The following is a 13389-nucleotide window of genomic DNA, read 5'->3' as shown; positions in this document are numbered from 1 at the left end:
TCAGCCTCGTCTGACCTGTTCTCATCTGATTCCCTCATCTGTTCATGCTGACTGACTGCAGCGCCGGCGCAAACTGTGGGCGGGTCTAATGAATATGCTGCTAATGTTGGCTCTCAGTCAGTCACTGCAGCACAATCAGTGATAGGATGAATCACGTTTCCTTGTAGAAAACTTTAATTCTTTCTTTTTCTTAACTTTTTACAACTCTTTCTCTGCAGAAACAACATGACATCATGACTTTTGCGTAAACATATACGCCACTTTCGAGTCAGGTGGCGTGTTATCTCCACGCATTTTGTGCTATCCGCGTGTATGCGTATATGTCTACGCCATTAACGTCTGCGTCATTCCGCGTGTCTGAACACGCAGTCAAATCTCCAGTCATAAATGCCATTAACCCCAGTGATGGTTAAGTTTAGGGATGGGGTTGAGGTAAGTCATATCTTTTTTTTTTACCTAGGATGGTAAGGGAACAGTCATAATTGCCATTAACCCCAGTGACGGTTAGGTTTAGGCATGGTGTTGAGGTAAGTCATATATTTATATAACGTTAAGTCAACGGCGTTCATAAACACGCTGAAAGGCGATTATGCGTCTTGATAGCACGCCAAAAATGGAAATACGAATTGGCGTGTCATACACGCGCTACTTCATGAGATCAGTCTGGCAGAAAGAACATTTCTGCAAGTAATTCTCAAAAGTATGTTTTTCAAAAAAACGCAATTTACTTGAAATGGCGAGCCAATCCGAGGCATGCATCTTGTCTGGCTGGAGCCAACGATTCCAACGATGTAAAACACTTGAGCCTACGCCCGATTGAGGAGTTATGAGCCATTTCGTACTTTTGCCCGCTGTAGCGCCCCCGTCAGGCCGATCGGGGCGTGCCTTTGTGACGCTGTCGGCGGATATGAGTACTACCAGCCCACAAAGTTTCAAGTTTCTAGGACTTAAGGTTCGTCGAATTAAAGAATTGATAAACAACAAATTGAAAAAGTATAGAACAGTGATAACAAGGGAAAACATGTATATTATACAGAAAGAAGTAGAAAATGGAAGAAAAGTTTTAAGGAATAGAAAAGAACTATATTTATTTCTTGCATTCGAATAGGCTAAATCCTTCTTTGTTCAAAATAGGAAAACAAAACGGGTAAATGTAATTATTGTGATCATGCAGAAACAATAGCCTCTATGCAAGATCGCTTACGGGTTTGTCTCAGCACGCCCAGTTGCATCCGGTGCTGCGTCAGAAGCAGGTTTATAAAAACGTCCTGTAGTTAACGTGAATGATGTTAACAACACTGTGAGGCAGTTAGTTGTCACACAAGAGTAAAAAAGAGAAATTATTTAAATTATATATTTCGAGCTACATCAACAACTTTGAGGGTTAGTATTCTCTCATATCATACGAAATTCGACTAGCGAATAAGTGTTTCTAAAATCGTTGTCTCCGTTTCTGAGAAAATGGATTTTATTAAAGTTTTGCCGCTATACACTTTGCCTGCAGAACACGCTTCCGGAAGTAAGACGGACTGAGGCCGTTTCTCAAAACCAAGAATGCAAAGAATGGACTTGTGTTCTTGGGAAGAAAGCTCTTGCTAGTTGTTCTTGGAAGAAGGAACTCACGAGGTGACAAGCACACAGAACGCTGCTGACAGTTTGAGACGATGTGTTCTTGCTGGTATTGCGCAATAGTACCCCCGCACAGACGCCGTCTGCTGTGCCCAAACATAACGAGAATTATTATACAGCCAGGCTTTATCGCCCAAGCCTAAGGTATTACTCTACATACACTACAATGTAATGTATATTCATAACAATGAAGCAACACCTGTCTCATTTTAATTCTGCTTCTGTTGTTTGTTTGTGTACATCACTAGCCAACAGCGGTAAAAAACGCTGGTAATACTCAGTAATATTCAGGTAACTTTTGACCTGCCTCTCTCTGCTTCCCGCTCCTTCTGCGAATGCTGAAATGAATTATGGGATATTTCTGCTGTCAAGTTCACACAAGTTACCAACCGATGCATCCTCCGTAAAATGGGAGTGTTAAGAACATATCCGGGATTTTTAACCATTCTTGCCTAAATGCAAACTTGTGTATTGGGACAGTACTTGGGCCGCGATTGATGACGTTTTACAAGTTCGCTTTTTCAAGAACAGAAAATATTTATAGCTACACAGCCTTAGATGAAATCGACTGCAAATAAAATAACACATTACATCTCTCAAGATCTCAGTAGAGAATGACTAAACAATCCAATCCAAAAACAGCATTACCAGCTTCACTTATTACAAACCATTTTGACAATATTTCTTTATTAGGAATAGGAGAACATCTTCAGCATATAGTCAGATATGATGCTCCAAGCCCCCTATCTTAACAGAAGCTATATGCAATGTAATGTAGTCTTGGCAATAGGACTGCAACTAACGACTATTTTGATAATCGATTAATCGGATGATTATTTTTTCGATCAATCAATAAAATTTGCCTTTTTGTTTATTATAACTAAATAAAACCCTAAATCAGGTTTGTGGCGTGCAGGACAAGGCCGAGGAACATGAGATGCAAGGTGTGTCTCACGGGTGTCGTTCATTATCACTCACGCCACCGGCCTTGCGGCGCTCTCTCATGTTCCTTGGCCTCGTCCTGCTTGCCACAAGGGTATTTATGTGTAAAAGTGTACTTCAAAAAGTGCAAAAGCCACACATTGCATTTTACGAACATCAATATTTGCATTGTTTTTAATGATAATTGGTGATGGCAAGTTGACAACCATATATATATATATCCAACATATTATGTTAACACAATTTTTGTTAAAATAAATGTACACAGCCATGTTGTTCAGATGTGAAGATATAAACTAAAAAGATCTCAAATATGTAATTAATTTAATTTTTAGGCCTATTTAAAATGAAAAGATAAGGATAAATTGATCAAATAAATATAAAAAGACTGAAAAACAAGTGTTTTAACGTAGAGCTGCAGTAGATCGCGTTTGAAAAACAATTAAAATTTAAAGGGAACCTATTATACCCCTTTTTACAAGATGTAATATTGGTCTCGGGTGTCCCCAGAATGTATTTGTGAAGTTTCAGCACAAAATACCCCACAGTTAATTCATTATAACCATTTTAAAATGTCATTTTTGAGGCCTGTTTTAAAAAGTCCTGTTTTGGTGTATACGACCTTAAATGTAAATGAACTGCATATCTCCGCCCTGCCTTTGGATGAGGACGTCACTTGCATACCTATGGCAGTCGGTCTAAGCAGAATGGATGAGAATGAGAGACCCGCTGTTTTGGATGTCATTCAGCCGTACATGTTTTAATCGAAATCTATAAATAGTCTCTGATCAGACCCAGATGACGAAGAGACTTCGGAAGAATGAGAATGGACCAGTACGTCTCGGTATGGTTATTTGATACATTTATGTACTTATAGAGTTGTAATCGCGTCCTCCTTTTGCAATTATGGAAGTGCAAAACACAGACGCATACTAATGTTGGCACAATTTTTTTAAACTACATACACATTCTGTGATAAAGTTTGCTACGTACAAGCGAAATTACATTTATGTGAGGGACCTGTTGCGTCATGTTTACATTACTTGTCATTCAGGTGCTTCTGTGGCAAATGTGAGAAGATGGCGACAGAAAAAAACATTTAACGTTATGCAGTTTTTAATACAATATCTTGAAAAGTTTATATATTTATAAACATGTGGTTACACACTATACAAACAATGTTTAAATTATATACACAGACATCCTACGTCGACGACAACAACAACTTTAGACGCATTTGAAATCATAAAATACACTTACTGGAGGTGACGGTGGATCACAAACAGTAGACGATGATCCACAGTTGAGGATTAACTTTGAAGCAAGACCTGCTTTGAATTGACCCTCGTTCACAAAACAGTCAGTCAGAAAATGATTCGCTCAAACATAAACTTATTTACGAAGGAAAGGTGCCACTTAAACTTCCAAAATACAAAACATCCACTGTGTTTTCAGTGGCTCTGATGTCGGAATTAAGTGAAAACTACTACAGGGGTTGGACAAAAAAACTGAAACACCTGGTTTTACTACACAATAATTTGTTAGAATGGTGAGGGCCTCATTTTGCATCCAAATACAGCACCAATTGACAGATAGAAGTCCTTCACAGTGACCAGAGGGATTATGAGCCGTTCCTCTTCCAGAACAGTGTCCAGGTCACTATATGATGCTGGTGGACTCGCTCCTCCAAAACACCTCAATAATATTCAGATCTGGTGACTGTCAGACCATGGGAGATGTTCAACGTCACTTTCATCTTCATCAAACCCTTCTGTCATAAGTCTTGCTGTGTGTGTTGGTGCATGATCATGCTGATACACGGTTTGAGCATCAGGTGCTCATGATCCTCCAGAAGAGTTTGGTAGTCCTCGGCAGTGTCGTGTCCATCAAATACAATCAGGATTGTCATGATATTGGAGCTCAAACCATCACTGATCCACCCGTGCTTCACTCTGAAGATTGGCCGCCAGGCATATAGATGTGAAACCTCCAACATTGGCCAGTGTTTCAGTTTCATTGTCCAACCCCTGTATTTATGTCATTATAACATCCCATCCCACAGCAGAACACTTATAATTCTTTGAGACATTACCGGCTGTCGTTGAAACAATGGAGGATGCTGTACAGATCACAGAGGGCGGGGTCTATGCCACAACCACACTGTCAATCAAATCCCTTGCTCAATTCTACATCACAAAGTGCTGAATCTTAGAACAGCTCGTTCTGAGACAGTGCACATGATTTATTGAGATTGATTTATTGAAAAAAACACTAGGTGGATTTTTATCATTCTACAGTGGTTTTGCTCACACACTGCCGACACACATTTATGTTCAAACACCATGTAAAAGTGAATTTTGCAAAATAGGGACCGCATGAACGCAAATTTTATTTGAAATATTTATTTATATTTACTTAATAATATATTTATATTGACTTTTCTAAATTATTATGAAGGAACGTTTTAATTTTTTTCATCAGTGCCATTGGTTTTTGCAGCTCTGTCATGCTTTGTTGGAGACATATTAACTGTGTATTATTCTGTATACCAGGCTTGTGCACAATTCAGAATTGAATTGAGAATGACTACTAAATTCCAATTCAATTCTTGAATTTGAATTGATGTCAAAAACAGGATCTAGAATTACAATTCGAATTTGAATTAAAGGAAGCAGAAATTCATATAGATATTTTAAGTGAAGTGTTTAACAATGTAGCTTTACAGTATGTCATATGATTGCATTACATATTATATACATTGTATTAGTTTGAACACCACATGTTCTATGATTTCCCCAGAAATTAATTTCAAAAGCTGTAGTCACAGAACAAATAATAAGTTTGATTTATTGTGTTTGTAACGCCATTTCCCAGAATTACTTAAAACAAATTATTTTCTTAATTAGTAAATTTTTAGGGGAAAAATTTTCAAAATAAAAGGAAATTGCTTTACCTTAATAAAGTAATCCAAATTAATTAATCCTAACCACATTTATAATGGGTAACTTATAACAGTGAGCAATTACGATCGCAGGGTAACGTAACGCAGGGCTAGTTGTAACGCACTTGTTTTAAATACTTCCACACGCTAGCATGACGAAACTTGGTGTATTTACTAGTTGCCATTTCAACACTATACAGAGAAAAATTTGTGCCAAAATTCAAAGATCTTTGTAAGATATCACTGAACATTTATTTAACCATAGCAAAAGTAAATTTCCCACTTAAAGTTAATTTTTCAGCTCTATTTTTTTTGTTTATTTAAAATGAGACAAATCTGATATTATTTGAATATCCAATTTGTTGTTTAACAGTTGATATAGTTCTTTAATGCTTTGCTAACTAGCAGAAGACACTAGCAGGGTTTAAACCCCAATTTTGCACGTCGTGGTGCATGTTGTAACACTGCATTACAATGTGCCCCAATTAGAAATATGCTATTCTACAGTTTTATGAATTGTATTAAGAAAACATGAAAAACATGTAAATAAAGACTGAGAGTCAATGTTCAGAAATATATTCATTACATTATTATTTCCACCAAGAACATGAATGAATTTGAGAAAAATAAATTTTGCCAGGGACATGCTGTTTATTCAAAGAAAGAGCTTTATTAGCACAGACACACACACACTATATACAAACATATCTGCCCACGCAACAAATTTGAAGCTCACGAGAAGCCCAAAATCCTACAGCACCATGAAGTTTCTGTTTTCAGCTTCGGAGCTGCAGGTAACTAGCGGCATTCTGTCCGAATTTGGTCCAGTTTGCAGACGTCTGTGGTGCGTTGCCCTGTACTTCGGCATCGCCTCTAATCTCGACTGCAGTGTGGCACAGAGCTCTGTGAGCTCCTGGCTGCGAAAAGACGGAGGTCGCACAATCCATCCAGACACCCCGTCAACGATGCCGTCTTCCTCATCAGACATCAGGTCTATGGTAGCGCTCTTCCAAAGGTCCACCTCATCCTCAGCTAGCACACTCTGTCTCGCTTCTAGCAACTGTGAAAACAACCAATAAAGACAATCAGTACTGCGCGATGCACTGCGTTTGGACACAACACATCTATTAATGCACCTGCAAAATAGTCACATTGACCAAAACATATCTAATCAAATAAATCTTACCCTCTTTCTTCTCGCTCGACTCCGAGCTGAACTCTTCACAGCTTCTGCCTGCGATGCAAGATCCGGTTGTTTGTACCTGAAGTTCCTGCGCACGGTCTCGTAATATGTTTTACAGGCAGCTGGAAAACGATTAAACGAGAGCGATATGAATAAGAAACAATGTAAGTCATAGTAAAATTAAACAATAAAGGAGAAAATGGTAAAAGTTACTTACACACAATGTTGTCATTATCAACACCATGTAAATCTGGACTTGCAGACATAGCTCCGAGCAAATATGAGGTCACAGCCTCGTTATGAGGCGAGGCTAGTCTGAGAAAACAAAATGTACGGTTAAGATCGGTACCAATTTATGGATCTATTTCCTTATTCAGGAGAATGAAAGTATACTTTTCAATCTTACCCTTGCTCCGGTTTGTAGCGCCTACTGTTTGTCTCAGAGTTGTGAAAACGGCGTACTGCTTCCTGTAAATTTCAAGACCAAAAAAATACACTTTTATAAAGCAGCAACTTACACTTGTTCTTTTACAAGGATAAGTTACTTTTAGCTTGTGCTAATTAAATAAAAGCTTTGCTTCTTGGCTGCTTTAGCTTCTTACCGCAATCTTTGGATTGTGCACCCGTCTTCTCTTCCTAGAGCTAGTCTCTTCCACACAGTTTTTCGACTCCAAAGCAGCCAACCTATCCTCTATGGACAGCAACCTGGAATTTACTAAAGTGAACTGCTCATTTACAACGGCACCAAGCTGCGTAAGCTGATGAGACAGCCCACTGATAGCATTTAACAGTTTCTTCTCTGTGGTCTGCGGACCGTCTGAAAGGGGTTGATCGCGTCTATGAAGAGGAGTTGAAGGGGAGTTGAAGGGGAGACCTCGTCCAGCAACTGTAGATCGCAGCAAAAACACAGGAAATATAGGAAAAGGTCAGAGTAAAGGAGTAAAAAAATCATCATGAGTCATCATGACATCGCACCTGATTGGATAAGGTCTAGAAGGCTCGTCGGGCTCCTCCAATCACATGTGAGGTCATTGTTATACGGAAGAACTCACGAGACAAGCTCGCATGCCTATGATATCCTTAACCTCATCCTTAACCCTAATCCTACTCAGACCAGCCATTATAAAGCAGTTTATAGTTGTTAATGTTGTGTCAAAAGATTCTGCATTCAAATATGTTATTGCACAAGTTTCATGGCTTCATCCCCATCCGGACAGATATTTTTATGGAAAGCCAATAAAAGTTTGGAGCTTGCAGGAAACAGACGCATCATACCCAGCATCATTTCTGCCTGTTGTGTGTGGTTAACACATCCACTGTGCATTTAAAGGGATACTCCACTTTTTTTTGGAAATAGGCTCATTTTACCACTCCCCCAGAGTTAAACAGTTGGGTTTTACCATTTTCGAATCCATTCAGACGATTTTATGATATTTAGAAGAATATCAGTAACCAGACAGTTTCTGGTCTCATTGACTTCCTTAGTATATTTTACCCACATTAGCATGTGTAAACTCACAGCATTTTCATTCACATGTTAAACGCTCTCCTAGAATTAGGGGCAGGGGGTCATGGGGGGACAAATGCCAACCAAACCCCACGTCAATTTGCAACAATTCACGTCAGTTTTCGGTGTTACCTGCAAATTACCGTGTGCAGTCATAAACCTGAACTTCAACACCATTGACGTCAATAGAATAAAAAATACTATGGAAGTCAACTGTTTTGTTCCAATCGTTCTTCAAAATATATTGCTTTGTGTTCAGCAGAAGAAAGACGCTCATAAAAGTTTGCAACAACTTGAGGGTGAGTAAATGATGACAGAATTTTCATTTTTGGGTGGAGTATCCCTTTAAGAAGATTTATACAAAAGAGCTTAGCAACAACTGTAACATTGATCACTCAAATTTCACGGTTTATGCCAAATTAATGTGTTTCTTAGATACTGTTGCTCTAAGCAGCGGTTATCATTTCTTTTCACTTGGATGTTGATTTGGGTTTATTGTTGCACATAAAATTTTGTTTGGGCTACACCTGTATTTTTTTTCTTAATGTGTCGTAATATCAAATGTCCAACTTGGAAGTGGGATTTTCTCAGGTTAAAGGCAACATTAGTATTGATCATGTGATCTCAACATGTCTGTCCACATGAGGCGACCCAAATAAATAAATGCACTTTAATTAAAACACTCGTATTATATTTGTCAAAAATATCATTCATTTCTGTAGAGCTGGACATTTTAATGAGGACCAAATGACTGAGTTCAGCTTTGAGAATGAATCTAACCTGTTCGTTCCTCAGTGTCTTCATGTTTCACTCTGAATGTTTCTTCAATATTCACATCTTCATGTTGCTCTCTGAATGTTTCTTCAATGTTCACGTCTTCATGTTGCTCTCTGAATGTTTCTTCAATGTTCACATCTTCGTCTTTCACACTGAATGTTTCTTCAATATTCATGGTTTCACTCTCCTCTTTAATAAACATCTTTATAACAGTGTCACGTGGATCTCAGTTGCTTCACCAGTAGCCCTGCAGTCTTCAAGAGTGACCAAAGCGTTGCAACATTTGTGATTTTATACAGATTTCAGGGGGCCGTCCTTACAGAAGATAAAGCAAACAAAGCATGTAAAGGATGTAAGCAGTTACAGGCACTTTCACAAGCTCTAATCCAATCAGCTCAACTATAGCAGTGATTATCATAGACATCAGGAAGAGTCACACCTTCATCCATTCATTCACACTAAACTCAGCTATTGATCACCATCAACAACGACACCAATTACAGTAATGAGACAGACCATTAAAGATGTAGCCCGGTGTGTGAGATAGTGACAACACCAGACACAGAATGAAAAGTATAAAGGGGTATTTTATTCCAGACAGCACTTGGAACAGCACAGCGTTGATTAAGCAAAATTTCGGGAACTTAGAGTAGAAAGGCTTGTTAAATGATTTAAATCAATAAAATCTTCTTCTCACATCAAAATGATTCTATCTCTCTTGTTCTCAGTCACAACATTAAATGAATCAATCTCAAAAACTAGGCTAGCTAATAGACAGTTGGAGCCTCTCATTCTAGAAACAAATACACAAATAATTATAACATTTGTCAGCACAGAAGACCCCCAAAAAACAGCTTGTTACATGCGAAAATACAGGACAATGAAATTAAAGAAGTTACATTTTTTAGTATGTGCAAACCCCTTCAAACATGAGCATCAGCACATACACACTTATGTCTTACATCAGCACATAAACACTTGTACAACTTCAGAAATTAAATAAATGAAATTCAAACATACTTTTCATCACCACTCAATAACCTGTACGTTTTCACTCGATTTCCCCTCTGATGTTTCGCTCTCGCCCCAGAAACACACGCAGAGTGTGTTTCACACACAGAGCCGTCTTATCCCCTGTAATTAATTAGACAAAATGACCACAGATCAAAAACACTGATTCACATCAAATTATACACAAAATAATCCTAACGTTCCGCTGGTAATGATGATAGTTTATCACTTACGCTTCGAGAGAATTGTGTTGTTGGTATTTCCACACACAGAGATGCTTCTTCTCAACAGAAATCAACACAATACACAGCCCAAGCAAACACTGAGGAGAACTTCGTGCATATTTCTCACTATTTGGCTATATCATAGGCTTTTTGAGGCCTTGATTCGACACAGCGTCCGCATGAACATCTTCCAAAACCACCTTGGGAAAACGCGCTGCTCACAGCCCACTCTGTTCTCTTCTTCTTCTTCTTCTTCTTCTTCTTCTTCTTCTTCTTCTTCTTCTTCTTCTTCTTCTTCTTCTTTGTTACGTTTAATGGCGGGTAGGGATGGCTGACGCGAAACAGACGTTCCGAAGCTTTGCGAGATCCCGAAGCGCAGATGATTCGAAACACTGATCCGAAGCGTGATTCAAAACACCCACGTCACGTGACTACGGCTAAACGAAGCTTCTAAGCAGGTGGAGTGCTCCGCCGAATCGAAATGATTTGATTTGTGTGGTGGGACAAATTTTAGAATAGTAAGGTGTTTGTGTGGTGCGGTGTGTGTGTGAGTACACAAATATCTTTTTGCTTTTTCCCTGACAACTTTGAAAAATACAAATACAATGGCAATGATTAATGTATGATTTGACAGGATATAAAATATTACCCGAGCACTCTGCTTTAATACACGTAGCCATAAAGCCGGGTATTTAGAGAAACGGGTATTTCCCCGTCTCCGTTTTCAATAATAACGTTGTGCACACACCCGCATAAATACACGTTTTGTCTATCAAGATAATCTTTACAAGTTAATCCAAAATGTATACATTTTGAAGCCTATAACGTGAAAATATTTAGAGGCTTTATTCACCACAGACTTTATTTCAGGCGATTTAGCAAAAACCCATTCAAAAATCCCATAGACTTTAGAGCGAGGGAACCGGGGGTGCTTCTCATTTCTTATTTGTGCATCCTCGTTTCCTTTCCTTATTCCTTTCCTTGCGTCTCAGCTCCACCCCCTGTAGGGAAGGAAGCGAGGAAAGGAAAGGAGGACAGAGGAATCTAATAAAAGCTTTTTAATATACATTGGAATACTTGATCACTTGAGCGTCACTCCACAGTGTCATCAGCAGCGCTAAAAGGATCTGCCCTTATGATGTTGAAGTTTGGTTATTTAATAAATTCATAATAAATAATAATAAAGATAGGCTATACTGTTGAAATATCTGAGATGTGTGGTTTATATAAACTGCAAAGGTAAAGTATAAATTTAAATGATTGTGACCGATGTGAAGGGGGGAGGAGAATTTGCACGTGCGTCACGTTTAGTCAAAATAACAGTTCCTCGTAGGATGCACCTGTGTATCCTCGCTTATGACTCCTCAGGAAGCCTCCTCACTCCTCGATCCTGGACTCCTCACGGTGCAATTCGAGAATTGAGATGTCCTTCAAGATGGCTGAGCTCGATCGGTTTCCGGGTCATAGGAGGGAGGACGGAGGAGCGAGGAGACGAGGAGGGATATAGACCATTTCACAAGATGTAAACAACACTGGTCCAGAAGCACTTCCTGTTTCAGTTTGTAACTGTTTTCTTTATTTCACATGTAAAGAAAACATCTTAAAGATGTTTGTTTAATTTTTTGATTCAGTTTTAAATGTTCTGTTGGTTGTATTTTATCCCAGCTTTTATGTAGTGTTAAAAAACTGAAACAGGAAGTGCTTCTAGACCAGTGTTGTTTACATCTTGTGAAATGGTCTATTGAGAAGCACCCCGATAGTGGTAAAATACTAGCTCACTTCCGCGTTTTGGCCAACAGAGTGACGTCGTAACTTCGGCACTCTATAGCTGCAAATAAAATGAGTTTTCAAGTAGGTGGACGAGCAGTTTTGGCACACATTCAGTTGCAGTGTGAACATTGATACACAGATTTCACAGATACATATTTTGAAAGGTTTTCTTTTATGAAACTCATTCCACACTAGTGACATTTAAACAGTTTTTCTCGAGTGAATCCTCATGTGCGTATTAAGGTTTACTTTAATAATGAAACTTTTCCCACATTGACCACATATGAAAGGCTACTCTCCAGTGTGACTTCTCATGTGGGTCATAAGGTTTCCTTGTTGTGAGAAGCTCTTCGGACACAGTTTGCAGATGTAAGGCTTTTCTCCAGTGTGAGTTCTTATGTGTGAATTAAGTGTTTCTTTACGTTTGAAACCTTTTCCACACTGAGCACATACAAACGGCTTTTCTCCAGTGTGAATTCTCAGGTGATTCTCAAGACTATCTTTTCGTGAGAAGCTCTTCTCACATAGTTTGCAGGTGTACGGCTTCTCTCCAGTGTGAGTTTTCATGTGGAAATCAAGGCTTTGTTTATGTGTAAAACACTTTTCACACATCTTGCAGGTATAAGGCTTCTCTCTAGTGTGAATTCTTGTGTGGACTTTAAGGCCTGGTTTTTCAGTGAAACTCGTTCCACAGTGTATGCACTTGTAAGGCTTCTCTCTAGTGTGAATTCTCATGTGGACTTTAAAGCTGTATTTCCGATAGAAACTCTTTCCACACTCTTGGCAGGTTTAAGGCTTCTCTCCAGTGTGAATCCTCACGTGAATGTTGATGTATCCATGTTTAACAAAAGTCTTTCCACACTGTTGGCATTTGACATTACTTCTAGTTTCTGTCTTTTGGCCTCTTTTTCGTGGGTAAGCCTTTTCGATCCCTGAGCAACTTAAAGATTTGTCTCCATTTATGAAATCACAATGTTTCTCATTCTGATCCGTCTCTTCCCTTTCATTCAGTCCTTCATTCTCTTCTTTCAGCTGCATCAGGTCTGAGGGGAAAAAAGAGAAATACAAGTTAACCTGAGTTTTCCCAACCACGTCCCTATTAGAAAAATAGTGTCGTATCATGTACCAGTATGACAAACATTGTGAATAAGGGTTCAAATATGCAAAAGTAAATAATTTGATGGACCAAGAGGATATTTCTGAAGAACATATGGCAGTTTAAATGCTCAGGAAAACAAGGGACTCAAGAACAACCATCACAAAACGAAAAAGTTTTGGATCATCCAGGTAATGACACAGTATTAAGAATCACGGGTATGTAAACTTTTGGGTAACGCTTCCTTTTACAGTCCAGTTACCCATGTAAATACTATGTACTTATTTTAGTAACTACAATTACTGGGTA

General features: G+C 38.7%; 1 protein-coding gene and 1 pseudogene across 1 annotated transcript; both read right to left on the bottom strand.

Moving 5' to 3' along the window:
* Window positions 1-6163: 6163 nt before the first annotated feature.
* On the bottom strand, window positions 6164-10649 carry LOC120485539 (uncharacterized protein C14orf93 homolog). Its single transcript, XM_039681368.2, has 8 exons — window positions 10224-10649; window positions 10000-10113; window positions 8983-9294; window positions 7298-7581; window positions 7102-7163; window positions 6913-7010; window positions 6699-6817; window positions 6164-6572 (listed from the first exon to the last, which is right to left on the bottom strand). Exons 3-8 carry the CDS (start codon window positions 9179-9181, stop codon window positions 6264-6266), a joined length of 1071 nt encoding a protein of 356 aa, XP_039537302.2. The 5' UTR covers window positions 9182-9294; window positions 10000-10113; window positions 10224-10649; the 3' UTR covers window positions 6164-6263.
* Window positions 10650-12076: 1427 nt separating this feature from the next.
* On the bottom strand, window positions 12077-13022 carry LOC120485544 (uncharacterized; annotated as a pseudogene).
* Between the last annotated feature and the right edge of the window lie 367 nt (window positions 13023-13389).

This window comes from Pimephales promelas, chromosome 24 (assembly GCF_988280905.1).
Source record: "Pimephales promelas chromosome 24, fPimPro1.hap1.1, whole genome shotgun sequence".
Classification (NCBI taxonomy): Eukaryota; Metazoa; Chordata; class Actinopteri; order Cypriniformes; family Leuciscidae; genus Pimephales; species Pimephales promelas.
Note: the sequence above shows the minus strand (reverse complement) of the source record. Positions and strands in the feature narration are given on the sequence as shown.

Excerpts from the sequence above, each read along its gene's own strand:
- LOC120485539 (XM_039681368.2), bottom strand. The coding sequence starts at position 9,181 with ATGTTTATTAAAGAGGAGAGTGAAACCATGAATATTGAAGAAACATTC. Across the intron at positions 7,164-7,297 it reads TGCACAATCCAAAGATTGCG|GAAGCAGTACGCCGTTTTCA; the intron begins GTAAGAAGCTAA and ends TGAAATTTACAG. Across the intron at positions 6,573-6,698 it reads GTCGAGCGAGAAGAAAGAGG|TTGCTAGAAGCGAGACAGAG; the intron begins GTAAGATTTATT and ends TTGTTTTCACAG.